Source organism: Empidonax traillii, unplaced genomic scaffold, assembly GCF_003031625.1.
Source record: "Empidonax traillii isolate 1590-97213 ecotype Southwest subspecies unplaced genomic scaffold, ASM303162v1 scaffold724:size316974, whole genome shotgun sequence".
Lineage (NCBI taxonomy): Eukaryota > Metazoa > Chordata > Aves > Passeriformes > Tyrannidae > Empidonax > Empidonax traillii.
Window position 1 is genome coordinate 133,597 of NW_020955917.1, and position 26,658 is coordinate 160,254.

A 26,658-nucleotide genomic window follows, 5' to 3' on the forward strand; every position below is an offset into this window, starting at 1 on the left:
TATATATATGGCGGGGTGTTTAAAATGCAGTTGAAAATGAAAAGAACAGAGGTGTGTTTGTTATCTGTATTTCCTAAACCCACAAAGTTATCTTTGGCCTATCACATTCTTTTTCATTTCCCAGCTCCTGCAGGATTTAATTCATTCATCTGGATTTCATTGGAGTGCACTAGATGAAATTTTGACAAAGACATACTGCTTTGAGGCAAATTTCAAGAGACTGATTGATTTCTATGTCAGTATAATATAAACTATTTAAACTTTCTTTCCTAAATCTTTCTCTAGTAGTTTTTTAGGGCAACAGAAATAGACAAAACGCATTATTTTCATCTTCTGCACCCATTCAGTAAGCAAGAAAACTAGCATTATAAATAAAAATATATTCATCATGGTATTTTGTATGACAAAGAAAACAGTTGCAATTTGCATAACTGAAAGAACAGGATTTGCCCTCAGAGTCTTCCAAGTGTCTCCCTGCAGAAAGCCAAATTCTTGAACAGAGTGCTTTCCTTGCTGTTTGACACCCACTAGTAGAAGGCGTCTCAGTGAACGAGGCTATGGCTAACAAAGATACTTCCAATTTGGAATGTACATACAAACTATCTTTTGATCTCACAATATTTAGGAGTTTTATTGATTTATGGTCAAAATAAGCCACTGGGGTAAAAAAAAAAAAAAAACACATAAATTCGATAGTGTCATATGTATGTATGTAAGACAGTCAAAGAAAGAAAGGGTCTACTTCTCCTCTTTAAAGTATTCTGACGGCTCATATATGCAAAAAAAAAAAGGGGGTGAAATAAATAATTACCAGGAACAGTGTATGTTAAAAAAGCACTCTGCTAAATAAAGGAAATTTTTGCAAAGATGCTACTCTGATTCCCTCCCACTGCCCACAGTCTATGCATTCTGCTTTTTATTCAAGCTGACACTGAAAGATTATATTTGAATTTATTTTGGAGTATTGACATTTTTTAGAGACAGAAGGTTGATTATCAAAGGTACAAATCTGTTACTCTGCCACACTTCAATCCTGCCAACAACACGCCGTCACTAACATTCAGAGAAAACTCATTTTCTGAATAGAAAGAACAGCAGTATGCAAATACCTGAATAAGGCTTTAGGCAGAAGCTTTGAAAATATATATATTATGCATATACTTTCTTAGCAGGCTGTAAAAATCAAAACTCATGGATGTATTCGTTGTACTGCAATACTAGCTAAGTTGCCCTGAAAACATATAAAACCATAAATCTGATGGAAGAAGTATGTTACTACTGTTTTCTTAATTCCTTTGTTAATACATGCTACAGAAATTCAAAGAACTTGGTCTTGAAAGGGAGGTGGTTAAGACTTTTAGTGTCACATTTTAAGGAAATTATTTCTCACATGCAATACCTTCTAAGACCAGATCGATGGGAACACTTGTATCAAAGAAATAATGCGGATCATTAAATTAAGAAAATTCTCTGTGTTTAGTATGTTAAAAATTTACTTTCATTACTGTTGTCATTTTCCTTTCCCTAGGATTTGTGCTCTGAAGGCAATTTAAGTTCAGAATCTTCTAAAACAGAAAAAGCACTGAGAATTTTTGCATTAGTTCCTGTGCGTCCAGATATTCAGGCTGTACAAAAGAGTGGTTGAGACAGCTTTCAGTGTTCTTTTATCAACCAGTACAGGCCGACTGTGAGACTTCTCTATTTTAAATACGGTAAATCTGCTTTGAAGTTGAAAGTTGAACTGACAGTTTGAAAATCTTTCTACACACAAATTAGGAACTGTCTACATACTTTGACTTTTCTTATCACTAATTTCAAGCCTGAAGTTTACCTGTAATTAATATTATTTTGTTTGGTTGTTTTTTTTTTTTACAAATTAGCTTAAAACTACTTTCAAATGAATAAATGTCATCCCAGAAGCACACAAGAGTTGCAACTAAAGGAATCAACGTCTGTGAAACTACTGAAGAATCATCCTAGGCCAAGATACAACCAAGACCTTAAAAAAAAGAAAAAAAGCAACACAGATTTGAACTAAACTAAGGCTTGCTTTCTGTGCATTCTGGATTAACAGACTGCAGAAGTATCTATATATTTAAAGTTATATTTATGTACAGTATGAAGAAAAATGTAGTTTTGAACAGTGAAACTTGTTTGACACTCAAGAAAGTAAATCCATAATTGTTTTGAACAAGAAAAGTAGGGCCTTTAGAATATAACCTGTAAGTTAAACAGATATGAAGTTCAGCACTCAGCTCTGGGTGAGGCACATGTACAAATATAAAGTATAAGGTGTGTAGATCTGTGAACAATTAAAGGAATGTGGCTTTGGCTGTACTGTTGGTAATAAGACTAGAAGAAATGTTTCTAGACAAGTATTTCACAAAATCTTTCAGTTTTTCAATGGTGCAGTTATCAAAAACAGATATATATTTTATTTCTACATAGCAGCAAAGAAAAATGTAGATCTTTTGTTCTTTCTAATTTCTAGATTTTCAGACCGTTAAGCCTCTGATATTATTTGATCTAACTGCTGCTTGGTATCCTTGATGGAATTTTGTCAAGGAGCAAACCAACAAGGAAAGGTCTGTTTTACAGACTTCTGCAGTCAGCAGAGCTCACATGAAAGATCAAGGAACTGTAACATGAACTATGTATCCCTCATGTTCAGATAATATAGACTAGGGTTTCTTTTAAGTCTTAATACTGTAAATCCTAAGTTGGAAGGGACTCACAAGAATCACTAAGTCCAACTCCTGGCCCTGCACAGCATAACCCAAATAATCACACCATGTGCCTGAGAGCAATGTCCAAACGCCTCTTGAACTCTGTCAGGTTTAGTGCTGCTCAACCACCTGTTATTTTAAACTGAAACTTAAACTTTCTCTTAATACTAAATAAATCAATAGAAGTTATGTCAAGCTTTTTATGGAATCAGTCTAAACCTAAATGAAAAACAGTATTTTATTTTTCAAATTGCATCTTAGGACTTCTCATTCCTCTATAAACTAATGACTTCCTCCAAAGCAGTATTTATAACTTCTGATTCATATGGCAACATCATTTATCTCCCAACTCCAAACTCTGCCATTGTTCATCTCCTCCATGCTCATCCTTATCAGCAAATTATACTGTATCTTATGGCTATTCATACACAGTATGAAATAATTTTACTGTTATATCAAAGTACAAATACAGCTGCAGAAGGCTAATGTTGCAGAACTTAACTGCTCAAGCAAGGTTATCACAGTTTTCCATACTATGAAGTACACTCCAATATGATCTTTTATTTCAGTTGTACAAAATATGTTCCTTAAAAAAAAAAAAAAAACAAACTAATTCAAGGATTTATATATTCATCTTTGGAAAACAGAATAAAAATGCAGAAACTTATGTCAATGTTAAAATATTATAAAGCACTTAATATTACAAAATATGAGTGTGACAGTGTGGGCATACTTTAAGTGTACCTTCAGGTTCTAGAAATATTTGGGATCAAATGGTACTCTCCTCAAATAAGTTTTGATGAAACTGGTGATAACTAAACCAAGACTAAAAAAATAATTTGAAGTACAGGGAGACTACATAAACCAAACACTGATATAAACACAGTAACTTGTTTATTTTAGTATTTTGGTATGATTTTTGTTTTATACATTACCGTAGATGTACAATACGTCTTTTATAATCAAGTAGGCAAAATAACATGCAATTTCTATCACTGGTTCTCATATTACAATATATCCATTTACAGGTAATAAGATTGGATTCATCACTGTTCTCATTTTGCAGGTAATTTTTCATTTAATCTTATGCTAAAAAAGAGGGGAATTTCACCTTCATACATAATAAAACCCACAGAATATTATCTTGTCAGAAGTAACACATTCAAGCATGTTATATCCTATTTAGTTAATGTGACCAGAGAATAAAAAAAGCCAAGCAACCTACCTCAGACCAAATATGTGGGATTGTTCATAACTGAATAAGGAATGAATTTTAGCTTCTGAATTTAAAATTATAAGCCTGTCAATGATATCCTGCCAAAGGAAGAGAAAGGGAAAAAAAATGTATAATTTTATATTTTATGCACATAATAGATTCGTAGGGATGTTTACTGTTAAATGAAAACCATTACTGAAATACCCATTGAAATAATTTCTGTAATAAAATGTGTTTTCCACTCAAAAGTCAATGGCAAAAAGAAACCATGCACAAGGTTAGGAAAAAAAATATCTGTTAAAAACCAGAATTCACTAAGCATACAAAAAGATCATGGCATATCAACTATCCTAGTTCTTTAGTACTGAAGCACAACAAAAATGTTACACTGGTTTTTGTATGTTTGAAATGTGTACATGTCTATTTCAATGAAAAGAACAGCAAATCTTTTAATATAATACTCTTTCTAACACTGGTTAGTACTACATGCTGCAAGACACCTCCATTTATTCTCAATGTAGCAAGGCTTGGCTCAAATGTTGAGGCTTACACCTCTTATCGCAGAGCATCTCATGTGATAGACAGTGACCTGTGGCTGCTTCCCATTTCTTCCACAAATCCAACCTGATTATCTTTCCCTCTAGTTCACTGCAAATCCAAACTGCTTCTAAGAAATAATTTCATTAAAAGACTATGAAATGTAAAAAAAATTCACTGATGTTACCTCAGATTTCTGTACTATGCTCAGAAGACACAAACAACAAGGTCCTTAGGAGCTTTATTTAATCTGGATTAAATCAAAACTTTTATTTCCTCCATATTTAAGTACCGTTTCAGAGACAGCAGAGAGTCATTATTCAACTAATTAGATCAATGAGTTATTTCAACATAATATGATAGAAAAGTTAAGATTCATATTTTCATGAAATCAACCAAAGCTCTGGTTTTCAACAGAGAGAAAAGAAAAAAAAAACAAGTAAAACTGAAAATAGTAGAAAAACAGGTCTAGAACTTGTCCAAGTAAACCGGCTTCATAAAATGCATTCTTATTTAAAATATGGTGAAAGCATATTTTCCTGTTAGATTTTTTGGGGTGGTGAGTGAGACAGATTTTTCTACATATATAATTCACACTAAAACAATTCAACTTGGACCCCAAGGTTGTTCATAAAATTGGTAATGTAAGCAACTGATTTGTTTGAGGTTTAAAACTTTTTTAGATATTTGCACATACAAAGACTTAAATGCTAAGAGATATTTCTTCAGCAAAAACCTCCCTCCCTCATTTATACATCAAATCTTGGAGCCTGAAAAAGAGTGGAAAGCGCAGGCACAGTGAGAAGACTATTACGAAAGGAGACCAAACTCTGGTTTGAGATTTTAGGAATGAAGATAATGAATGAGGTCCAACACCCTGTCCCACCAGAAGAATGTGCAGATAGATCTGCACTGCTTAGCTACAAAGCAGTTATTAAATATTACAGGTCAGATGTCATCTACTTTGAATACCTAAGATAACCTATTCTAAATACAAGATTCTCCATAATCAGTGAAAAAAAAAGATCACCTGTTCTAATATGTCTTTTAAAGCTACAGATCTGGAGGGTACCTTCCAAGCTAGATTTCCTTGAATACACATGCAGTAGATACCCTCAAAGTAAGACTAAAGGCAGGCAGAAGGACTCTGATTTATGTGCTCCATTTTCTAAAATACACCAAACACAGTAAAGAGAGATCTTGAATGTATTAGGAAAAATTTTCCTAAGGGCGCAAAATAAAAACCTGGTTAGTCAACAGCTGTAAAAGTAGTAAGTAGTAAAATCCCAACTAATAATCTGTTCAATTAATGATGCAATTAGACAGATTAAAAAAAAAAAAAAAAGAGGAACAAATGTTTAAATCCTGTGCATTTAAGAAATAAAGGGCATACAAAGAAGACCAGGTTCTGTGCATTACCACGTATAGTTTAGCATAAATAAGTCAGATGCTGTGGTAACGTGACATGATTCAGAAACAGAGGAAAAAATGAAGCACACAAAGTAATTAAGTCTTCCAATCAAATCTTCTAGTGGCATAGAAACTGCTTTTACTTTGCTTTCTAACCATAGTTATATCCAGTCAAAATCTTTTACCTTTGACTTTCTACATCACTGCCCAAAACCATGGTTCTAAACAAACCTCTTTTTTCTGCTTAACTGCAGAAGTTTTCTGAGTACTTTGTCTACTTAGCCATTAAATGTTCAAGTAACATTAGACGATCTGACCATTCACTTTTTGTTAACTACATTATCTTGGATGTCTATCTTAGGCTTACAAAACCCACTGCTGCACATCAAAAACATCTGTAACTGCTCAGGGAACTCTGACCAATTGTATCAGTATTGGTATGTCTGGAAACCTAGAGATTTCCATAAAAATACTGAAGTGCCTCCAATGTGAAAACAACGCTGGCTTTCAAAAGTCACAAAAATCATTACTTAAGATCTACCACAACTTGAAAGCTCTCAAATATTTATCATCTTCAACATACATCTATCTCCCTTGCTCCCAGTAGCTCAAAAAACTTCATGGCTGAACAGAACTATCCACTGGTAGACATATCAACATTCAGTAGACTGAAAAAATGAAATTTTTCATCCTATTTCCTCCTGAAATCATCAAAACAACACTACAAAGAAGAGCTCAAAAATCCCTTCCAAACATAACACATATTATTGTGATACACTCTGTCTAAACTATCTAAGCTACCACCAGTCCAGAGCTTGGGAAGTGCTAGCTCATTAGAAAAAAATCTGATTTTAACTGTCATTCAAGGTCACAAATTAAACTTGTCTGTGCTTTGTATACGAGAAAAAAAACCCTAATGGGCTGCAGTTGGATGATCAAATACAAAATAATGCTAAATACAGAAATGGCGAAACTAGTTTTCTGAACTATGCCTTTATCACTAACTTTCCAATTACTGATTTTTTTTCTTTGTGTGAATTGTGTGTTATTAAAAAAAGCTGAAGATATGGAGGTTTTGTACTTTAGTTTTGTTCTTTTTTTAAATTCTGCTTAAACCCACAGATAGTGTGATAGAGCAATATTGTATGAAATACAAGTATACACATTTTTCAGCATGTAACTGCATGCACATAGAGAGGGGTTTATGTATGTCACTTTTTTTTCCATGGAAAAACACAATTCTAGCACAAGCCAGGAAAGATGACCTTTAAATTAGGCATAAAATGTTATATTATCTTTAGGATTTCAGAATGAAAATCTAAGTTAACATGAAGTGATATGTGCATATACTGCCCTCATGCTGTATATAATACAAAATGCAGAAGAACTCAAAATCTCTCAATAAGAAAACAACTTATTCTATTATAAAAAAAAATAAAATTTTCTTAGGAAATATGTCTTCACAGAAGTACTTATTTTTCTTTCAAAATACTTACAATAACATCTGAGGGTACTTCACGGAATGAATACACTGGTTTATCTGGTATATTTCTTTTACTCAGGAGCTCAAAAACTGCAGGGTAAGTGAGCAAGTTTACCAGAGACAAAAAAGACTAGAGAAAGAAAAAAGGAGGGACAAAAGAGAGTATTAATCAGTTAAGTATAACTAAGTATATGTTAGCAATTATTTCCCATTTAGACTGTTTGTTCTCATCCTTTACAGGCTGAAACTGACATAAAAAGAGCTGCCCAAGATAAGACTGTGTACCCTGGCAGGCATCTATATAATCTAAAAGGGCAGTAGTGTCTGTGAAATATGCATTATATGTGACATATATGTATTACTTATGACCCTGACAGCAATTTTGAAAATTATAGTATTTCACCACATAATTCTAAAATCACACAAGACACTCTAAAACACATAGTTCTTCCCAACTGTACTACAGTAATCAGATACATGAACTGATGGTCAGTATTTAAGACTTTCAGTTTGAAAGTCCGTTCAGTTTTCATGATTGTTATTCATTAATTTACAGTGAATCCTTGGCATCGTGACTTGCCAAACAACACAAGGATCCTTTCAATCTGTCATCATTTGATTAGTGTATTACACCGGCTTTGACACCTATGCCAAGAAGTAGGATTAGATGCACTAAAAATTTACAAAAAGGTATGTATCATCCTATCTGAAACACAACACTGGGGGTTTTTTTCTATGATTAAGTAAGACTAGATAATAAGATAAAATAATTTCTTACCTTCTGACAGCTTTGGTCAATAGGGTCAACTGGAGTAGATTTGGGTTGGGTTATCCTCACATCATCTTTTCCACACTCCAAAAGAGACCATAATTCAGTTACAAGTGCCTTTATAAAGCCTAAAGAAAATTTTTGTTCTAATTATGAATTTCATATTAAAAACATTTTACACTACACTTAAAAATTCTCTACACTGACTAAAATTTCATCAGACAGACTGCCTGAGGGTTACTCTCCCTGCTATTCTCAATCCTGTAGTCAAAACTGCTTTTCTACGGTATTCTGCTTATATTCAATCTCAAATCTACAGAAACAGTTTCCAAAGACTATTACATTAGATTAGGATGATATTTAAATATCTTCCATATAAATAAGTTGGTGACCTTCTTTAAGTTAAATGCAACAGATCAAGACCTAGCTAGTATTGTCTCTATGGTTTTAAAAATACAGATTTACTATAACTAATAAATTAAAACATATCACAAAGAAAAGTTAAGGACTAAAAAAAAAAATAATTTAGGAGAAGCACTACTAGCTCAATTTAACATGTTAAATATTTAAAGAGAAGAGGAAAGATAGCCATCTAACTCTGAAATCTCCGTAGATAAGTTAGAGGCTTAACAGAAACTTTACATATATTACACAAGCTCTCAGGGTTGAAAATCAATGCTGTTTGGTCTGTCATTTGTCTTTGACACCAAGGCCTGTAAGAAGCAATTTGGTTGAGAACCTTAAACAGGACAGATGGGTAACTCCTCAAGTAGATCTGCTACCTGCTTTCTGAAAAATCCCAGAGGTATACATAACAAGCAACTAACAATCAGTTTCTTTGACTGGCAGAGTTTGCCTACCTATGTGACAGTCTTTCAGTCAAGTCACCTTAGTTACACACCAGCCACTTCTAGAAACTCGGAGAGATTTTCAACTTTTGTACCTCATGGACTTCCTTAGCAACTTAAGACAGTACCTTCATTTTATTGATGAGATTCTAGTTTTAATGTAATAACTACTTGGATTGCTGATATGGTAACGGCTGTGTTATCTGAGACTGAATCTGAAGGGACTTTGTGCTATGGGCTGACATATAACTGTTGTCAATTCAGACATTCTCATTTACATCTCACTACTGTATAAGCTCACCAATGACATTCAGGTCTTTGCAGTCCCTCACTCCCTGAGCAGTCAGTAACCATGGAAATGTACACACAAATTACAGACAACAACAGTTATTAATTCTGATCTGCAGATCAATAAGAAGCACTTGCAAATTGTTCTTATTTTTAAGCAGTATAAATGTCTTCACACAGACACAGGAAATTTCTGGAAACCCAAACCAATGAAGTAAAGATTTTGCACCATTTCAGAAGAAAAACTAAAACAAATCCCAAAATGTGGCATCAAGATTAATGAATTACTTGGAAAGTTGGAGAGGATAAATTTCCAATTAGAAGAAATTAACAGACATTTAAGTAGTCTTTGTTAATACTGTGTAATTATTCCACTCAGTTGATCTTTTTTAACATCTTTCTCACTTTTCTAATATGCAAGACTACAGCATTTACAGTAATTATTCATAATAACATCATTCTTCAATTACCTGAACTCTGTAGAGCTACTGCACCCATTGGTGTTGTTGCCATTTGTGTAACAATTACCCGATTACCAAACTCTTCATATTCATTTGTCTGTTGGTAACAAATACAGAAGCACAGTGTTACTCAAAAGACATGGAAGTCTCAAATGATCTCTTAAATATTGATCTTTCCTACACTTGTTTACAGAATTTAATCCACTTCATGGTTAGACTTGAACAGCCCACAGATTTTATCCTCTGCACACTTAGCAGGGTCAGACTCCAAACCAAACATCTTTATCAAGTATCTTTTAAAAATTTAAACACAAAGACTCTGGTTGAGACATGTAACATCAGCAAATAAAACCACTAGTATTTTAATGGGTTTTGAACATATTTAGTAGGATGCCTGTGACATGACTTTTTTGCCCTAAAAATGCAAATTATCTGATTTTTTTGTTATATTTCACGTACTGTCTAGCATATCTAGCATCTAGGTGATGATTTCAGCATCACCTACCAGCTTGGTCTACAAAAATTTGCACTCAGAAGAAAAAAGAAAAAGAAAAAATATCTTTCCTAGCATTTCAAACTTTTTACAATAAAAAGTCCAAGAAACCAAACATATGCCTGGAACTGTGATGATGAGCAACATCCAAGAAACTTAGATTCAGTGTGCCACCAATATTAAAGATTATAAGCTACATTTTACATTCATTTTTGCAAAAAAGAAAATGACAACATGGTTTCTGGATTTATTTTCTTTCTTCTTTCCTTTAGTCATTAAAAAATAAAGAAAAACCATATTCACTCTGTAATGCTTACCTGGAGTTTTTTTGATAAACTGCTGAACATAAAGTTCACACAGTCATTCATGGCACCTGTACTATGAAGAAGAAATAATCCTTTGGGTGTTGTAGAAAAATACAGCAAGGCATCTAACAAAGTCTCTTCCCATAACAAACTGCAAGAGTAACAAAACAGTAATTAAAGTTACATGTAAAAAAAATGGGAAAAAAAGAAAACATTCAATTTCTAACTTTGAAAAACAACAGTACTTCACTCACTGAACTCTATATTTTATAAGCTTATGTTAGTTTAAAAAAGGCATTTGTAAATATATATGAGACTGTATTTTGTGCAAATATTCAAACTCCTTCTGCCAAAACTAAGATTAGGTAGGAACACTGAACCGAAAGATGATGTAAAGGGGAACCTAAAAGACCTATGCCATCCTTAAACGTATGTATGACTTGCTATATGACTCTATACAGTCCTAAGGTATAAATGTGGAGTTAAAAGTTGGCAAAGCAGGCACAGAATTTCTCAACAATGTAAAAACACTATGAGAGACTCACATTTAAGGAGCTAAAGGCTCCTGTTAAAGATTACTACAGAATTATGAAGAAAGGTGTTATATTTATGCAATAGTTTCATGTATTAAGAGCAGTAAATGGAAAATATTTTCTACAGACATGGCAGGGAGAATAGCAACCGCAAGAATAAATTATGATGATATCTTCTGCCCTACAAAGAAAAGTTAAGCAATTACATCACCTATGACTAGGTATCTAGTCACTCCTGCAGGTATCACTAGACTCTTGTGATCCAAGCATTTGCTTACTGGATTCTCATTTCCCATTTTTGAGTCACATCATCAGCAAGCTGCATGCAGCTTCTCCAACAGCAGTGACCTATCACCCTGAAATTTAATCACTTCTTCTGCAGAATTCCTCCATGTCATGTTCAAAAGCAAAGATTTCACCAAAAAAATCATCAGCATATCTTGTTCCATATCTAAATGAAAAATTTAGATGCTAGGAAGACATTACTGCTTACATCAGTGGTAGAGTCAGAGCTCTGCATCCCTAGATCTCTTTTTGCTACTAGATTTAAATTACTATAACCAGTCCACATGCCACCACCGCAGGCTACAGTAATAACTGTTGAGGTGTCTTTACAATTATACATTAAATCTATGGTAAAGTATAAATAAGAATATGCTTAACTAACTAGTTTCTGCACTAGCACCAACACTGGCCAATCTTGCTACATAATACTTTGAAGGTGTAAATATGATTCAGCAGAACAGCATTTTAAATTAGCACCACATCAAAGCCCTAAAATAAACTGACAGTTGTTCTGTTCTGTGCTTTCCAATTCACACTGTCCTCAAACCAAATTCTGTAGTCAAAAAGAATCAACTAGAAGTCAATTTTATACCATTCTCTAAGCTAATTCCTCAAAGGTCAGGAACAATTTTGTAACACTACTGAGACCTATGCTGGGATGACTTCACTCCCTCTACCTATTACTACCATTTTTGCAAAATGATAGCCTAGTTTTGGCTGGGAAAGAGCGCATTTCCTTCTTAGTAGCTGGTAAAGTGCTGTGTTTTATATTAAGGATGAGAATGATTTTGGTAACACACTGGTGTTTTTATTGGTTGCCTAGTGGTCTTATCCAAGTCAAGGAATTTCCAGTTTTCCATGCTCTGCAGGCAAGTAGATGCACAAGAAGCCATGAGAGAGTTCAGGCCAGCTGAGCTGAACTGGCCAAAGGGATATTCCATACCACAGAGCATCATGCTCAGTATATAAAATGGGGGGACTTGGCCAGGAGGGGACGATCACTGTTTGGTAATGAGCTGGTATCAGACGGAGAGTGGTGAGCAATGATGTTACGTGTCACTCGTTTCTCTTGTATTTCTCTCTCTCCTTTTCATTACTATTATTGTTATTATTAAGATTAGTAGTATTACTATTATTAGTATTACTACATTTTACTTTGTTTCAATTATTACACTGCTCATAACACTCAACCCATGAATGTTAATTTCCTTTTTTTTGTCCCTGATTCTCTTTTCCCCCATTCCACTGGGATGTGAGCAGCTGTGTGGTATTTAGTTGCCACCTGGGATCAAACTAAAATATGGACATAGGGTTACAAGATGTCTCAATTGTGGTTAAAGAAGCTGTATGTCAGACTCGTACATGTGCATAAATTAAGCATAAACTTACAAGTTTTTTGACTCCAGACTTATTGAGGAAGTCGAGTCAGCACCACTTACAGGAGTAGATACTCTTTCCGAAAGCAAACTTGTCTGTAAAATAAAAAATAAATAAGTACCTCCTTACTGTTTATTTACACTATTTTTAAACTCCAGATCTTGCTAATTCTCTTCTTATATATTAAAGACAAAAATAGCAGTGATCAGGTTTTAGTTTAGTCTTTGGCATAGAATACACTATTCCACTATGTTTTTTATTCCAGATAAGCTTATTTTTTCCTTCTTCCTTGGGTATAAACAATTTAAGAATTCTTAAATAAAACTTCCCACCTGGAGATTCCCAAAGCAAAAACTGGCATTTAAAAGAAAAAAAAAGAAAAAAAAATCGTGACTCTTTACTCCCTTTTTATCACAGGTAATGGAAACAACAGTCTCTGGAGTCAACAATGCAACATCAAATTTATTGATTAATGCTGCCACTTTTTATTTATTTATAAATTATATAAATTTATCTATATTGTATGGAGATACAGCTACAGACATAAATATATATACATATTTTTATACTTGATGGAGTTTATAGTTTAAATGATGTTTGAAAATAACTTGCGTGAAAGACATAGTATATTTTAAATTAATTACTTGTTTTATGTTTCTAGGGATAAAAAGCAAATTGCACAATTCAAATGCAAGTAAGCAGTCATTAATTTACTCTCTTATAAACATGATGTAATAAATCCACAAAAGATTCCTCTATTAAACTAGTCCATTGTATTGGATCTGTTGTTCCCTTTTTATTATCATCTGTATAAATTCTGTCCCAGAATTTCATCAGAATCTGCCAAGAAAAAAATTGTTTCTCCATAAGTCTTAAAATTTCCAAGAGATACGTAAAAGAAAAGAAAACAAATTACCAGTCTAGCCATTTAAAAACTGACACTATTGCTTGGAAAGAGTCTATCAAAGTCCACCACTTTTGCTACCATAAAATGGTACAATATTTTATAAACTGCAGCTATTTTAAAACTGAACAATGACAGAAAATAACTTAAAAAGTAGTAACATGATGGAGTCAAAAATGGAACTTTCCTGTACTATCTTATTGATTCCTGAAGTCCTGACTATGTTGATCATACTTCAGTCTCAATTTGACCATAAAAGTAACGGGAAGAAATGGCACTTTGTCAGTTAGATGTTAATCTTTTTTAAAAAGTTAAATATTTTTTTTTAATTCAACACATTCAGTCTACTTATCTTGTATGTGTCAAAACAATTCCTCTATATAATGTTCTATATCGTAATAAAGGATTTTAATGTGCAAAGAAGTCTTTTGTACATGTGTAAATGTGTCTCAGAGCAAATAACTGGAAATGACCATCAAAAGCTTTAAGCAGTCTGCTTGCAATAAACATTAAATAGAGCATAAGTTAGTTCAAGACTGACTACCTACATGACAGGAAAGCATAAAAAGATGGACAGATTGATGAGTTATGTAACTTACAGCACGATTCAAGTGAACTAAACTCCTTTATTCAAGAAAAAAACTCCAGTTTTCAATGCAAGGAAGAATATAAGTTTAAAAACCAACATTCTCTGATGAAAAACAGGTTACTGAGATATAATTATGATTCTAATTAATAATATATTTATTTGCAATAAAAATGTATTCTTTTATGATAATATTCATATTTGAAGTTGTGAGAAATACCCACAAGATGGTGATTTAAGTTTCTTCTATTTATGTTCTATCTTTCTGATATTTTCTGTCTCAGTTTACATTGTGATTGTATTTTTTAAATGTCTAATCATAATAAAAGCACACAGCATTTGACAGGAAAAAGCTGTTCTAATTCTCTTTAGTTTGCATTCATTTTCCCTCCTGTTTCCTCACCTCCAGAAAATAAAAACTTAGTCTCTTAGCCAATTCTTTGTTCCAGATTGGTCTGATCCTTCTCCAAGAAAATACTTTACAGTCACCAGAGGAAAAAAAAATGGACACGGTTCCCTTTTTCAGTGTGAAGTAACCAACACAGTGGTTTTCCATTAAGAGTCCTAATACCTATGGTTTAAATATGCTTTCAGTTTAGCTGGAAGCCAAAGCTGAAGATTTTTTTGCTACTTTTACCTAGATGGTTATTTTAATGATTCAAACATTTTTATCAGTATTATTATTATTAAATTGGTTTCACTGTGAAATTTTTCAAAATGGTATTTGAAGAAATTTTCTGTCATTTTTTCATCTGAAGTAAACTTTTATAATACATAACAACTTTCACACTGCATATGACTATTAGAACAGTGAAAACAGAAAATTGTAATGAACAAGGCAGAGATCCCTATACCTTGTTCAGTAAATTCATAACTGAACTGAAGATGATAAGGGGACTGAAGCATCTCTCTTATGAGGAAAGGTTGAGGGAGTTGGGCCTGTTCAGCCTCCAGAAGAGGCTGTACATAAGTATCTGAAGGAAGGGTGCCAAGAGGATGGAACCAGGCTCTTCTCAAGGGTGCCAAGCAATAGGACAAGAGGCAATGGGCAGAAACTGATGCACAGGAAGTTCCACCTGAATATGAGGAAGAACTTCTTTACTGTGCAGGTGACCATGAGAGGTTGTGGAACTTCCCTGACTATTCAAGAACTGTCTGGACAGAATCCTGTGTCGCATGCTCTAGGGCGACCCCGCTTGAGCAGGAAGGGTGGACAGGATGACCTACTGTGGTTCCTTCCAATATTACCCATTCTGTGATTCTTTGATAACAGAAAGCAGAACACACAGAACTGTTTGATCCAAGTTCTTTCTTGCCTGCAGAAAAAGCACTGGACTAGCAATCAAATCGAAGTTGAAAGACAGAGTCTACACTTCATAAGATATCTATGTACACAGGTAAGACAAGAACTCCTGCTGGCAATTCACTTTATGGTCTCTTCTGAGGATAATTAAATGGCATATAACTATTTAAATCAAATATTTGGAATCTACATTTTCTTCTCCATAACTCTCACTGTAACAAACAAGTTTAACAAAAATTAGTAAGAGCACATCTCAGGAGTCTTTCATTTCAAACTATTCCAAACCAAGAGTGACGACAAGATCTCTGGAAGACTGTGGTTATCATGACATCAAGAGACCTCAAGCATCAAGCACAACTAATGACAGTCTAATGATGCATCTTTAGAGTTCCCGTTTTAATCTTACAACACAGAAGTCTCAAATTAAGCTTCTGCTAGGTTCATATACAGAAGGAAAATTTGAAAACTAGAACTTAAGTTTTACATTTTCAAGCACTATCTCACTACTTAAATATACTCAACCTGAAGCAAAGAACAACTATTACATAAGCTGAACCTCTCACAGTAAGATTTTTTTCCAGTTTCCCCAATCCAAAAGCAAGATTTACCTTTCTCCAGGCCTCCGCAAGAGATTCATGCAAGCCATAAGGAATTAACATCTGCAGGCCTTCACAAGTTTTGTACATTTGACGACATATAAAAATGAAAGCTCCTTTAACAACTGGCAAAAGTTCAGATCCAGATAAAAGAGAAACATCGTCATGAAGAAGTTTCTTTGTGAACTGAACAATTACATGAGCAGCTGTAGGGCTAGAAATAAAACAGCACATTTAAAATGTTGTTTTGTAGTAATCAATAAGCCTTGAAGCAAATCCTCTGACTAAACTACTTTAAATTTTTCTACAGGAAAAGAAAATACAGAAAGAGTCCATGACCCACTGTAGAGAGACGAACTATATTATAACTTCCTACATCAGTCAGAAAAAAAGTACAGCCAGTTATTTCACTTTGGCTAATAGGTCTACGCAATGCAAAAATTCAGCCCACGTGACCATGAACTACACAGATCAGTGTTTTATGGGAGTCCAGTTCTGAAGAGGAACCAGAAAATCATCTTTGCTTCTGCTTAATCAGGGGTAAGTATATCACTACAAGATAAAATTTGTCCTTGTTCTTACTTTTTCCAATCCAAGACGTCCTTCTCAAGTATTCTACATTTGTAGAATATTTGTATTTCTCCAAAATACTATCTTACTACCACCCCCTTAAAAACATAATTCTGAGACTTCTCCACTTAGAAGACACACAGTCCAAAAATTTTCAAGATCTGCAGCTTAGCTATTTTCAAAGGCTCATCTCAATTTTATTGCCATTTCAAGTTTTAGCATCAGCCAACAATATACAGTCCATGGGATCACACCGATCCTAAATAAGGCACAATGTTACTCATGTGAGCTTCTTACACGAGATCTGTCTCTACTAGCTATACTGAAAAGTGAATACTACATTAAATCTATTCTTTCAATAAACTTTAATGATTATTCTAAAACCAAAGAAAAATGGAAAAGAGAGGCTATTGGTCTGAACAGTAGCACTATGAATTTAATGGAATTACATTCAGAGAAAGGAAAGTTGTCATACGAATTAGAAAAATAAGTAAAACATGGAAATCTCCCTTCTTATATAAGGATTTCTTTAAAGTGTCATTTCACCCAGCTCTACACATAAATACCTCCATAATATATACTCTAAAACACTTACTACTTTACTTTTATAATCAGACACTTTACTCCAAACATAAACAAAATGTATCACATTATAGATAGATGAAAGAAGAGTAAATGAGTCTCATAAGAATAATGTAATTCACAGAAGTTCTCCCTAATGCCATTCATTAATGCACTCTCACCTTTCTTTGGCATTTTTTTCATTTTCTCCATACAGAAGAAGAGAAAGACCGTCTTCTGAAGCAGTAATTCTTGCCAAAATATCAGCTACATCAAATAAAGCAGTTTCCAGACAATTTATATACACCTATTCCGAAGAGAGAAAAAAAGGAAGTTTTAATTTTAATGTTTTTGTGAAAGCCTTTTTTTCAAGTCTGTCTTGGGTACCTGAAGGTCACCTCTCTAACTTCCTAATGGCTTAAACATAGTAAGTAAACAGCTCATGTTCAAATGCCATTGCATAGAAATCTGCATCCCAAATGCCACTTTTAATTATTTTAGCAGAAGTTCAATGACTGTGCAGATACAAAGCACAGGCATTTCTAAGCTTTTTCTCCCTTCCCACCATGAATGTGGAAAGGCTCTTTATAAGCCATTTAACAGTGTAAGGACAATGTGGAATCAAGGTTAGAAACATGCTAACTCCCTCCTTGATGCATTGGCAGCTCTTTGGCTAGAAATGGAATTCCAGTTCCCAAAAAGATCTTCTACATCCACCTCACTGAGGAAAGTCTTCTCACCAGAGCAAAGAAATAGTCCTCTACCAATTTCTTATTCACTTTACAGCACTGCATAACAAACAATTCTGCTGTAATCAAGCAGACTTGAACATTTAACACTGGTATTCAGACTCATTGGTATGATTATCCTAACTAATGAAAATACTGCCCAAATTAATGTTAAATTTGCCATTGCTTATTATTAAGTGACATCAATACTCCATAGGTGCACAAGCAGAACTGGGTGCTCCATGAAGAACCTGTCAGGAAGCTCTGCAAGGGACAAAAAGCCAGGAACTGAACAGGGTAATAGCCATCAGATGGGTAGGCAGTCCCACCATACCCAAGCAAGGTCCAGCGATAGTAACTGGTGCACATAACAGTTCAGGTTCCCTGTACAGTGATGAGGGAGGTCCAAAGTTAAGCCAGAAAAACAAGCTTGTGAGTTGGGGCAGCTCCAGACACAGTGAGCAGATTCAGACACAGACCAATGATCACCGTGCAACTGAATTTAAAGTGAAAAGGCAGGACTGAGGTGAAGAAAACCATGTTTGAAGTTCAAGGTTCAAACCAATGGGACAGTGGGCTTCACTGCTGCTACAACATACTACAGGCAGGGAATGAGAACAGGAGATGTGCCAAGGGTCTGACAGTAGCTGGAATTCTGCACAACTTAATGCAGCATCCTAAGGGTGCTCAGCAAAATTGTTCTTATCCATATGCCTTGGTAATGCAGGCAGGATACTCAGAGCATCCCCTTCTGACCCAGGGACTGAGAAACACTCCAAATTCCTAGTCCCATGTGGTAGTTTCCCTCTATGGACACCCAGGACAATAGCGTGAAGTCAACAGTGAGACAAATTTTAGGCAATACAGAGCTAGGTGGGACTACTGTTTTCCAGTAACACTTGTTAAATATTTAGTATGTCAGAATAGGCAATAAAGCACCACTCTGCTGAAGTTAAAGTCCGCTGCTTAAATCTTTTCCACTCTTCTGTTATTCATGAATGATAGCTGGACTCACAAGAGAAATTATTTTAAAATACCATTCAATCCAGCTCCTGCTTCTTTTCTTATAGGTACCTTTATATTTTATATAGTGCACAGAAGAAAAATAACCTTCCAACTTCAAAATCTAAAGAATGTACTATTAATGCTGGTGGGTCAAGGCAACCCAAGAGAAAAATACAATTTTGGTTTGTTCTTTTTAGTTAAAATTTTCAATGACATTAAAAAATCTCCTTGACCTTTTATTTTCAGGTTACTGGATATCATTCTTCAGGATTCTAAGAAAAGAACATATTGGGCTGTCACTGCTTCTTCAAGACTGTTATTATTTTACTTTCCCTGTGAAACACCAAAAAAATCTGTAAATAATAATAGTAATAAAAAAAACCTATCACACTTTGTTTATTTAAAATGTGAATGCAATCTTCTGCACCATGTATACTTCAGCAGCAACTCAGAGGTTGCAGAGTCCAAAAGGTCTATACTGCTGCCCACAAACGGATCCTTCTGACAACTCCTGCTCACTGAATTTCTCCTCCCCTCTCTCCCACAGATATACAATGCAACTCTGCTTAAAAGACAAGTAAGGCTTGCACTTATCCAACTGAACTCAGAGCTCAAACATAAAACAACAGCGTTATGGTTGCTCATTAGACCCACCATAAAACCAAGGAGCCCCACATAGAGGTCCAGAGCTACCCCTTCCCCAACGCCAGCTGAAGAAAGAAGTGTTCGTGGCCTTAGCCTTCCCTTTGAGACAGGCATGGCCCAGAACTGGGATTACTGGGTGTCTAAGAAGCGCCAACGGCTTTGCTGGGAAACAAAACCAGTTCAAGTTCTTGTAAAAGAGAAAGAGGGTAATTCTTTTTCTACCTTTTTTAGCTATTGGTTTGCCAGAGGCAATACAAACAATTTGCACTTTCATTAGAACAAATATGACATGTTCCAGATTCACAACACATACACAGACTCCTGCAGCTACACTGCATTAAATATTCCTGGACATGAGCTGGAGAGCTTATAATTTGTTAAAGAGTTCAGATACTTATGAGAGATAGCTGAGCATGGCAGAAACAATAACAACAAAAAAAGGGAAGATGTTAATTGTAGAGATAGTTTAACTACTATAATAAAGTAAACAGACAGTTGTATACACTTCAGAATATCATGTGACCACAGAGACTGCATGGGGTATTACAAAGGCCTCCATGACAGTAAATCAATGAAGTATTGCCTTAGTCATGGCTAGGTTTCGCAAACGAAGATTTGAGAAGGGCTCTACCCACGCTTGCTACAAGCGCGCTGATGGCTAAAAAGGCCAATGCGAGATAGACAAGTCCAGTTGCACCAATGCGAGATAGACATGTCCGGCTGCCTTAGTACTGTTCTCAGATTTAGCTGTCATTGTTCAAAGTATATGCAGGTTCAGTCATTTTTTGTACTTAAAAAAATTTCCACTATATTTTTGCTGTGTATAGTAAAAACTACTCAACATTAAGTGTCAGTCTTGCCAAAGCATCCATAGTTAGCCTTATAATAAAATGTATAAGTAATGCTACTGTATTCAGTACAAAAGGACCCATAGAAGAGTTAAGTTAGTGGCATGATCGAGTTTTTACAGGACTATAGTTTTAAGATTTAAAAAATACATACTTTAAAGTATTTACTTGTAACTGGTTGTTTAGACTTTCGAAAGAGCACTGGAGTATTTCTACATAGGTAAAAATATTTTCAGATTTAATATGAAGAATCTGTTATGGAAAATAAACTGCACTGAAAAAGTCACCAGAACAATACAGACAAAATTCAACTTCAAGAACTTAGATGAGTTCGGCACCCAAATAAAGTGTTAGGACAGAAATTCAAAACTTCTCAGCCAATAATTTCTGTCAAAGTCTCTTCATGTAAGTCAGCTCAGGCTCCTCCATAAACATTTCAGACTCACAGCCTACCTTGAGACTTACAGTCACCTAGATCAATTAAGTCATCTCAGTCAAAACAAAAGCAACAGGACAGATTGAAACTATAACTAGATTTTCAACTCCTACAGACAGACAATGTCTCCCAATATTGTTATAATTCTTACAGAAGTGTTTAAAAAAAAGAACAAAAAAAACCCTCTTCCTTTTATCAATTCAGAAAATAGTAGTTTTCCATTAAGAAGTATATATTTTACACATAATACTTATAGAGAACACTTCAAATTGCCATATGAATTTACCTTTGCCTTTCAAATAGTTGGTAAAGCAAATACCTATCCAAGAAATATTGCAAATGACAGCAGAAGAAAAATCAAAAACAATCAAAAAAAATTAAGCAGTATTTTTGTAGTCACACTAGAGTACAATTTTTGCTACCATTCACAATACTTAAAGAAAACCAAGTCTGTCAGATCAATCATAATGACAGCCTAAGCTACTTAATGCATACTACAATAGTTAATGTAGAAAATACCACAGAAGCTATCACACCATGTGAGTAAATAAATCTACACAGAAAAATGGTAATACTATTTAGATGTAAAAATTTCTTGGAAGATTACTACCAACCTCTGTGCCATTCAGCAAACTTTGAACAGGATGAAGTAGGGCATCTATCACTGTGTCTGTATATAAACATTCAGCAACACATCCTGTTTGATCACAAAAAACTTGAAGAATCTCCATAACAAGACCTTCTGGAGAATAACTGTCTGGTGAACATAAGAAATATTTAGTTTTATTATAACTTACACAAATATCTCTACATGGTTTATGTAGCTGGTTCTGAATTACAATTTTGTTAAGCACTGATTTAACACAGAGGTAAGAAGGAAGGTAAGGAAGAGAAAAATAACAGACACAAATTAAAAATTGCAAAAGAAGTCATCCCATGCCTCATTATAATTGCATATATTAGCATATAATGAAAAAAAAGCGTTTACCTGTATGTGCTGTCAAAGCTGTCTTTGGGTAACTTGGAGAGTAATAAATAAGCTGAGTAAATAATACCACCATATCAGTTATGGACACACTACCTATTAAAAAAAAATCAGAGGAAATTAATCGGCAAATTAAAGTACAACTTCAGTTTTCCTAATAAAATGGATTTTCATGATCAACTTATAAGCCTTGATCTTGGCTCTCAGTTTAGCCAACTGAAATTTTACGATGTCTTTCACTGAAACAAATGTCAGCCAACATTTGAGAATGGTCAATACAGGTGGCCATAGAGAAAAAGCATTATTCTACTTTTAGATTAGCTGAAACAAGCAGGGAAAAAGACAGGTTGTCAGACAACTCTTCCTAAAGTCTGAAACAAACCCAACAAACGTAGCTAAATGCAAGATGGGAACTATTGCTCCAGGTTTAATCTAATAATGCTAATAAATCAGACAACTTGTGATTAAATAGTTGCTACCTATGAAGCTGAGAAGGGCACTATTATGAAGACAGATAGCAAGATTGTTACGTTTGTAGGGGAGAGAAAAGCAGCAACTACCACCCATGGATCCCTGCTTGAATGGCATTATACAGATAATCCATAAATGACAAAAGCACTATATAAGATGTTTCTTACAACTGCTCTACACTGGATCTATCAAGTCCTGATCCTCAAAACAGAGTGACAAAAGGGAAGGCTCAGAATTAGTAGTACCCAGTAAAGTTTTGAATTCTACATGGAACTAATAGAGATGATAAAGTAATGGAATGCTACAGCTGCCCTCACACACCTTCATTTGCCAACCCTGCACAACATAGCACTCTATGTAGACTTTTCCGTATGTCCAAGGGCTATTCCATCTCATTTCTTCTGCCCTTATTAACACCTCGGCTCCATAGGTACCAAACTAGTCTACCATTATTTTATCCTAATTAATAGGTTAAACTTGGAGCACTTGTTTTCAATTTGCAATTAGCATGAAATACTGATTTTGTTTCACACCTGAAAAACAGTTTTGGTCCCTAGACATGTCTCTCATGTCTCTCTTCCAACCAATTACATCAACTGGTTTCACAGAAATACGCACACTTACATACAGATCCAACTGTCCTTCAACATGAAATGAATATATTAAAATATTAATATATTAATATAAATAAATTAAACTAAATACATAAGCAATCTACTCAACCACATCCATCAAAGATTAAAAAACTATGTAGATACTCAAAATTATCTCTATGAAAGTTTCAAGGCACAAAATTGAACAGAATGTTGTTCTACAATGTCCACAATATTGGAATGAAAACATATATCAAGTATGGATAAAGTGTTTTTCAACAGGTTCCATTTTTCTCAACCCTCCCCTTACCTTTTTTATTTTTCAGCTGTACTGGAAAGAGATTCTGGCCTTGCTTATAGATCAACAATCTTCCTAAGAGGCATAGTGAATGAACAAAATAGATGTACTGCAATTCTTGTCCAGTGTAAGAAAAAGTCTGTTTATCACCTTTAACAATAAAGCAAAAAATTACTCTTTTAGTTTCCTTTACAGTACCTAGCTACTACCTGTAAGACAGCTGGATCATTTTGTATATAAAGACAGCTTAAGTAACTAACCAATGTTATCAATGTTCTCTCAAAAGACAGTCACACAACATTTTGGGAAGAAAAACAATGGACACAATGTCTTCCTCTTGAGGGAGCATGCTCAAAGTCCTAAAGAATGTGGATATATGTGCATATTATGCAAGACATGCAAAGGTACTCACTACAGCGCTGCTGAGAGAAGCCACTGACTTTGGAACTTTTATTAGCTGCTGCCTTGCAAAATTCAAAATAATCAAGACATTGCTGGACAGCTGCAATAATCTGTGGAATAAAGCACAAAATAATAAAATACTTGATATTTTACAATGAACTCCCTCTTTATGAAAGTACCATCCTTTAACACAAGAACTTAAATAACCACTTCAGTGACCTCGTATTTTGGTGCTTTGGATGGATTAGCCAACAGGAGGCAAAATTTTACAGGGCTATTAAAATACATTAACATTATTATTATCACACGACAAGCATTAAGATGATCTATGAAAAAGAGTACAGAGAATACGCAAGTGCTTTGAGAAGCCAGCAGTAATCTGTGATTTCCATATTGTCATTACTATGGAAGGTTTTCATTTTCCACCGAGAAAGCTTTGCCTTGAATACACTTACTAAACTGTACGTTTGGTTGCTGGGTGCTGACAGTGATATTACTTCTCTTTGCAGAAATGGCGTATCATTATCATACCATTACAATCCAATCAAGGTATATAAAAGTTTAAAAATTGTAAGCATGGTTTTAGCAAGGAAACACAAAGCATATTGTTCTGGTTTCAGCTGGCATTAAGTTCATTTATTCTGTTTTCTTATGATCTAAGAACACTAAAATTTGTTACAGTTTCCAGCTGCCAAGACTTATTCACAAGTGTAAGTAAAATACACAGATATACACAATAAGAAAAAAACCCAAACTTAATCAGATGTTTACCCTGTGCTTATACATTAGATTAGACTACTCTGCTCATGGATTTTCTATTATAAATTCTTTGTTGCATGGAATATGCTTTATTCTATGCTTTGTTCTATGCATAGAGATAAATAAAATAAAGGTCTTTTATAGTTGTCTGTATCTTTTTCTCCCATCTTAAGGTTTTATCAGTCCCATATGTTTTACATTATATTTCATTCGTATTACAAGATATTACAAAACATAGCTAAAGTCCTGTCTATATAAATGGATCTCAAATCCATATTTGTCTTACTGAAAAAAAAAAGAGTCATTTCCATCCCAGTGAAGAGAGCTGCCCATACAAAATATTTCACAGGATTAACATCTATATTACTGAATATATTTTCCCAGTTTGATTTATCTTGTTGACACTTTGAATCCTTAGTGTTTCATATTACAACTCAATACAATTGCAGTTTTTTCAGTCTCAAATGCTCAAATAGAGCATAGAGTATTTATGATATTTTTTCATGCACCATTTGCCATTTTTATGCATTTTTGGAAATATTTCTAATTCTAATAATTCTAAATATGAATGCAAACATAAATAAATAATAACCCTTTTTAAATCTACCTTTTGAAGCCATTACCCGTTGCTCTATCAATAAATTTTATTTATAAAATATATATAGAATGTATGATCAATAAAGTATATTAAGACAAGTACTTACCAAGGATTTATATTTCTTTTCCAAAAGCCTAAGTACCACTCTTCTGCTGTAATATGCATGCTTAAACAACAAAGAAGATGTAATATCAACTGCAAACATGTTTTGCTTTTTAAACTAAAAAGTAGACATCTTTATCTCTGATTCTTGTCAGAGATCCCATGCATGATACATATTCAATGTACTGAACTCCAGCTCATGTAAACCAGTATTATACTCAACTGCGACTTCTGACTGCATTTCGTTTCAGGTGACTAAAAAATTATGCCATTAAAAAAAAAGTGTAGTAGAACATTCAGTAAAACAGAAAACCAATAACTACACTGAAATGCTAAAGTATGTGTTTTGACACTGGCATGTAAATCCCAAATTATAAGTTTATACATGGTAGGCTCCAAAAATCTCCAGTGTCCCCCAGAAGTTAGCAAGTTGTGTGCAGTGTGTTATATATAACTGTACTTTCCTGCTTAACACTTCTTCCAGAAAACTACTTGTATCCTTTGATGGCTGTCAGTCAATTATACCAAAGGGACTGAAAGTACAGGAAATACTCAGATATTATGTGAAAACTAGTAACTAAACAGAAATTGAAGGAAAAATAAAATTGAGGGAAAATAAAAAAGCAGTGGAAATAAATGTCTAAAAAACCCTTAGACTTTCTTGATTACAGTTCTTAGTATAAGTTGTTACAGGACACAATAGATTTGCAATGTCATAACTCAAACTTGTCAAAATAAATGTTAGACAAGAACAAGTTGTTGGGTTGGGGATTTTTTGCTTACCGTCCACTTTTTAAACCATACTGCTTTGATATCTATCAGAGCCAAGAAGTGCACAGGACCCAAAAAATCCGGAGAGGCAGGATGATTAGGCTCCTGTTTTACTGACAAAAGCGACAAGGTACTCTCCACTACATCTTCCATGTACCTTATGACACAAATAGGAAAAAATGGACAAAACCCAAAAATTTAAGTCCTTCCACCAGCAATATTCAGGACAAACTTCTTGTAAAACTCTGTTCAGATAAATCATAAACATCAACAACAGTAACTTTATCTTGTAGAGATATTAATTCTTTGTAGTACCATAAATAAAACTAACGTGCATGTATAATCTCTTAAATTATTACATCTTTTGTAAGTGCTAAATATTAAACTGGTTACTTTGTAAAACATCCACATTATTTGTTTGCTTAGAAGTCCTAAGAACACTCCAAAAACTAAGTAAGCAGTTTAACATGACTACTATGCAAATTCCCTGTTCTAATTTTCCCACTCTATACTTTTATTTCCCCTGTTGTCACTGACCAACCATTATGCAACCTGTAATCAACACTCTGCTAAAATTACATGTGTCTAATTATATGTCAAAAATGATTAAATTAAGAAACAGCTACAGGGTTTTGAAGGTAACATACTTTTCTGGATGCCGAATCCAGGAAGATGGTGCTTCCTTTTGGTACTCATTTAAAAGACGAACCTGAAAACACAATTATTAAAATTAAAAAATAAGTATTTCATGATGTTTCAGTAATGA

General features: G+C 34.2%; 1 protein-coding gene across 5 annotated transcripts in view; it reads right to left on the minus strand.

Moving 5' to 3' along the window:
* Positions 1-26,658, minus strand: part of TBC1D32 (TBC1 domain family member 32) — an 82,650-nt gene that overhangs the window by 46,818 nt on the left and 9,174 nt on the right. For all 5 annotated transcript variants that reach the window (XM_027900416.1, XM_027900413.1, XM_027900414.1 and 2 more), the window contains exons 9-23: positions 26,540-26,601; positions 25,905-26,049; positions 25,126-25,185; positions 23,673-23,772; positions 23,273-23,410; positions 21,902-21,994; positions 21,528-21,670; positions 17,434-17,558; positions 16,133-16,334; positions 12,744-12,826; positions 10,549-10,687; positions 9,748-9,835; positions 8,151-8,269; positions 7,386-7,502; positions 3,952-4,040 (exon numbers count right to left, since the gene is read on the minus strand). In XM_027900416.1, coding sequence (XP_027756217.1) covers positions 3,952-4,040; positions 7,386-7,502; positions 8,151-8,269; positions 9,748-9,835; positions 10,549-10,687; positions 12,744-12,826; positions 16,133-16,334; positions 17,434-17,558; positions 21,528-21,670; positions 21,902-21,994; positions 23,273-23,410; positions 23,673-23,772; positions 25,126-25,185; positions 25,905-26,049; positions 26,540-26,601 — 1,703 coding nt within the window. The remainder of the gene's footprint in view (positions 1-3,951; positions 4,041-7,385; positions 7,503-8,150; positions 8,270-9,747; positions 9,836-10,548; positions 10,688-12,743; positions 12,827-16,132; positions 16,335-17,433; positions 17,559-21,527; positions 21,671-21,901; positions 21,995-23,272; positions 23,411-23,672; positions 23,773-25,125; positions 25,186-25,904; positions 26,050-26,539; positions 26,602-26,658) is intronic.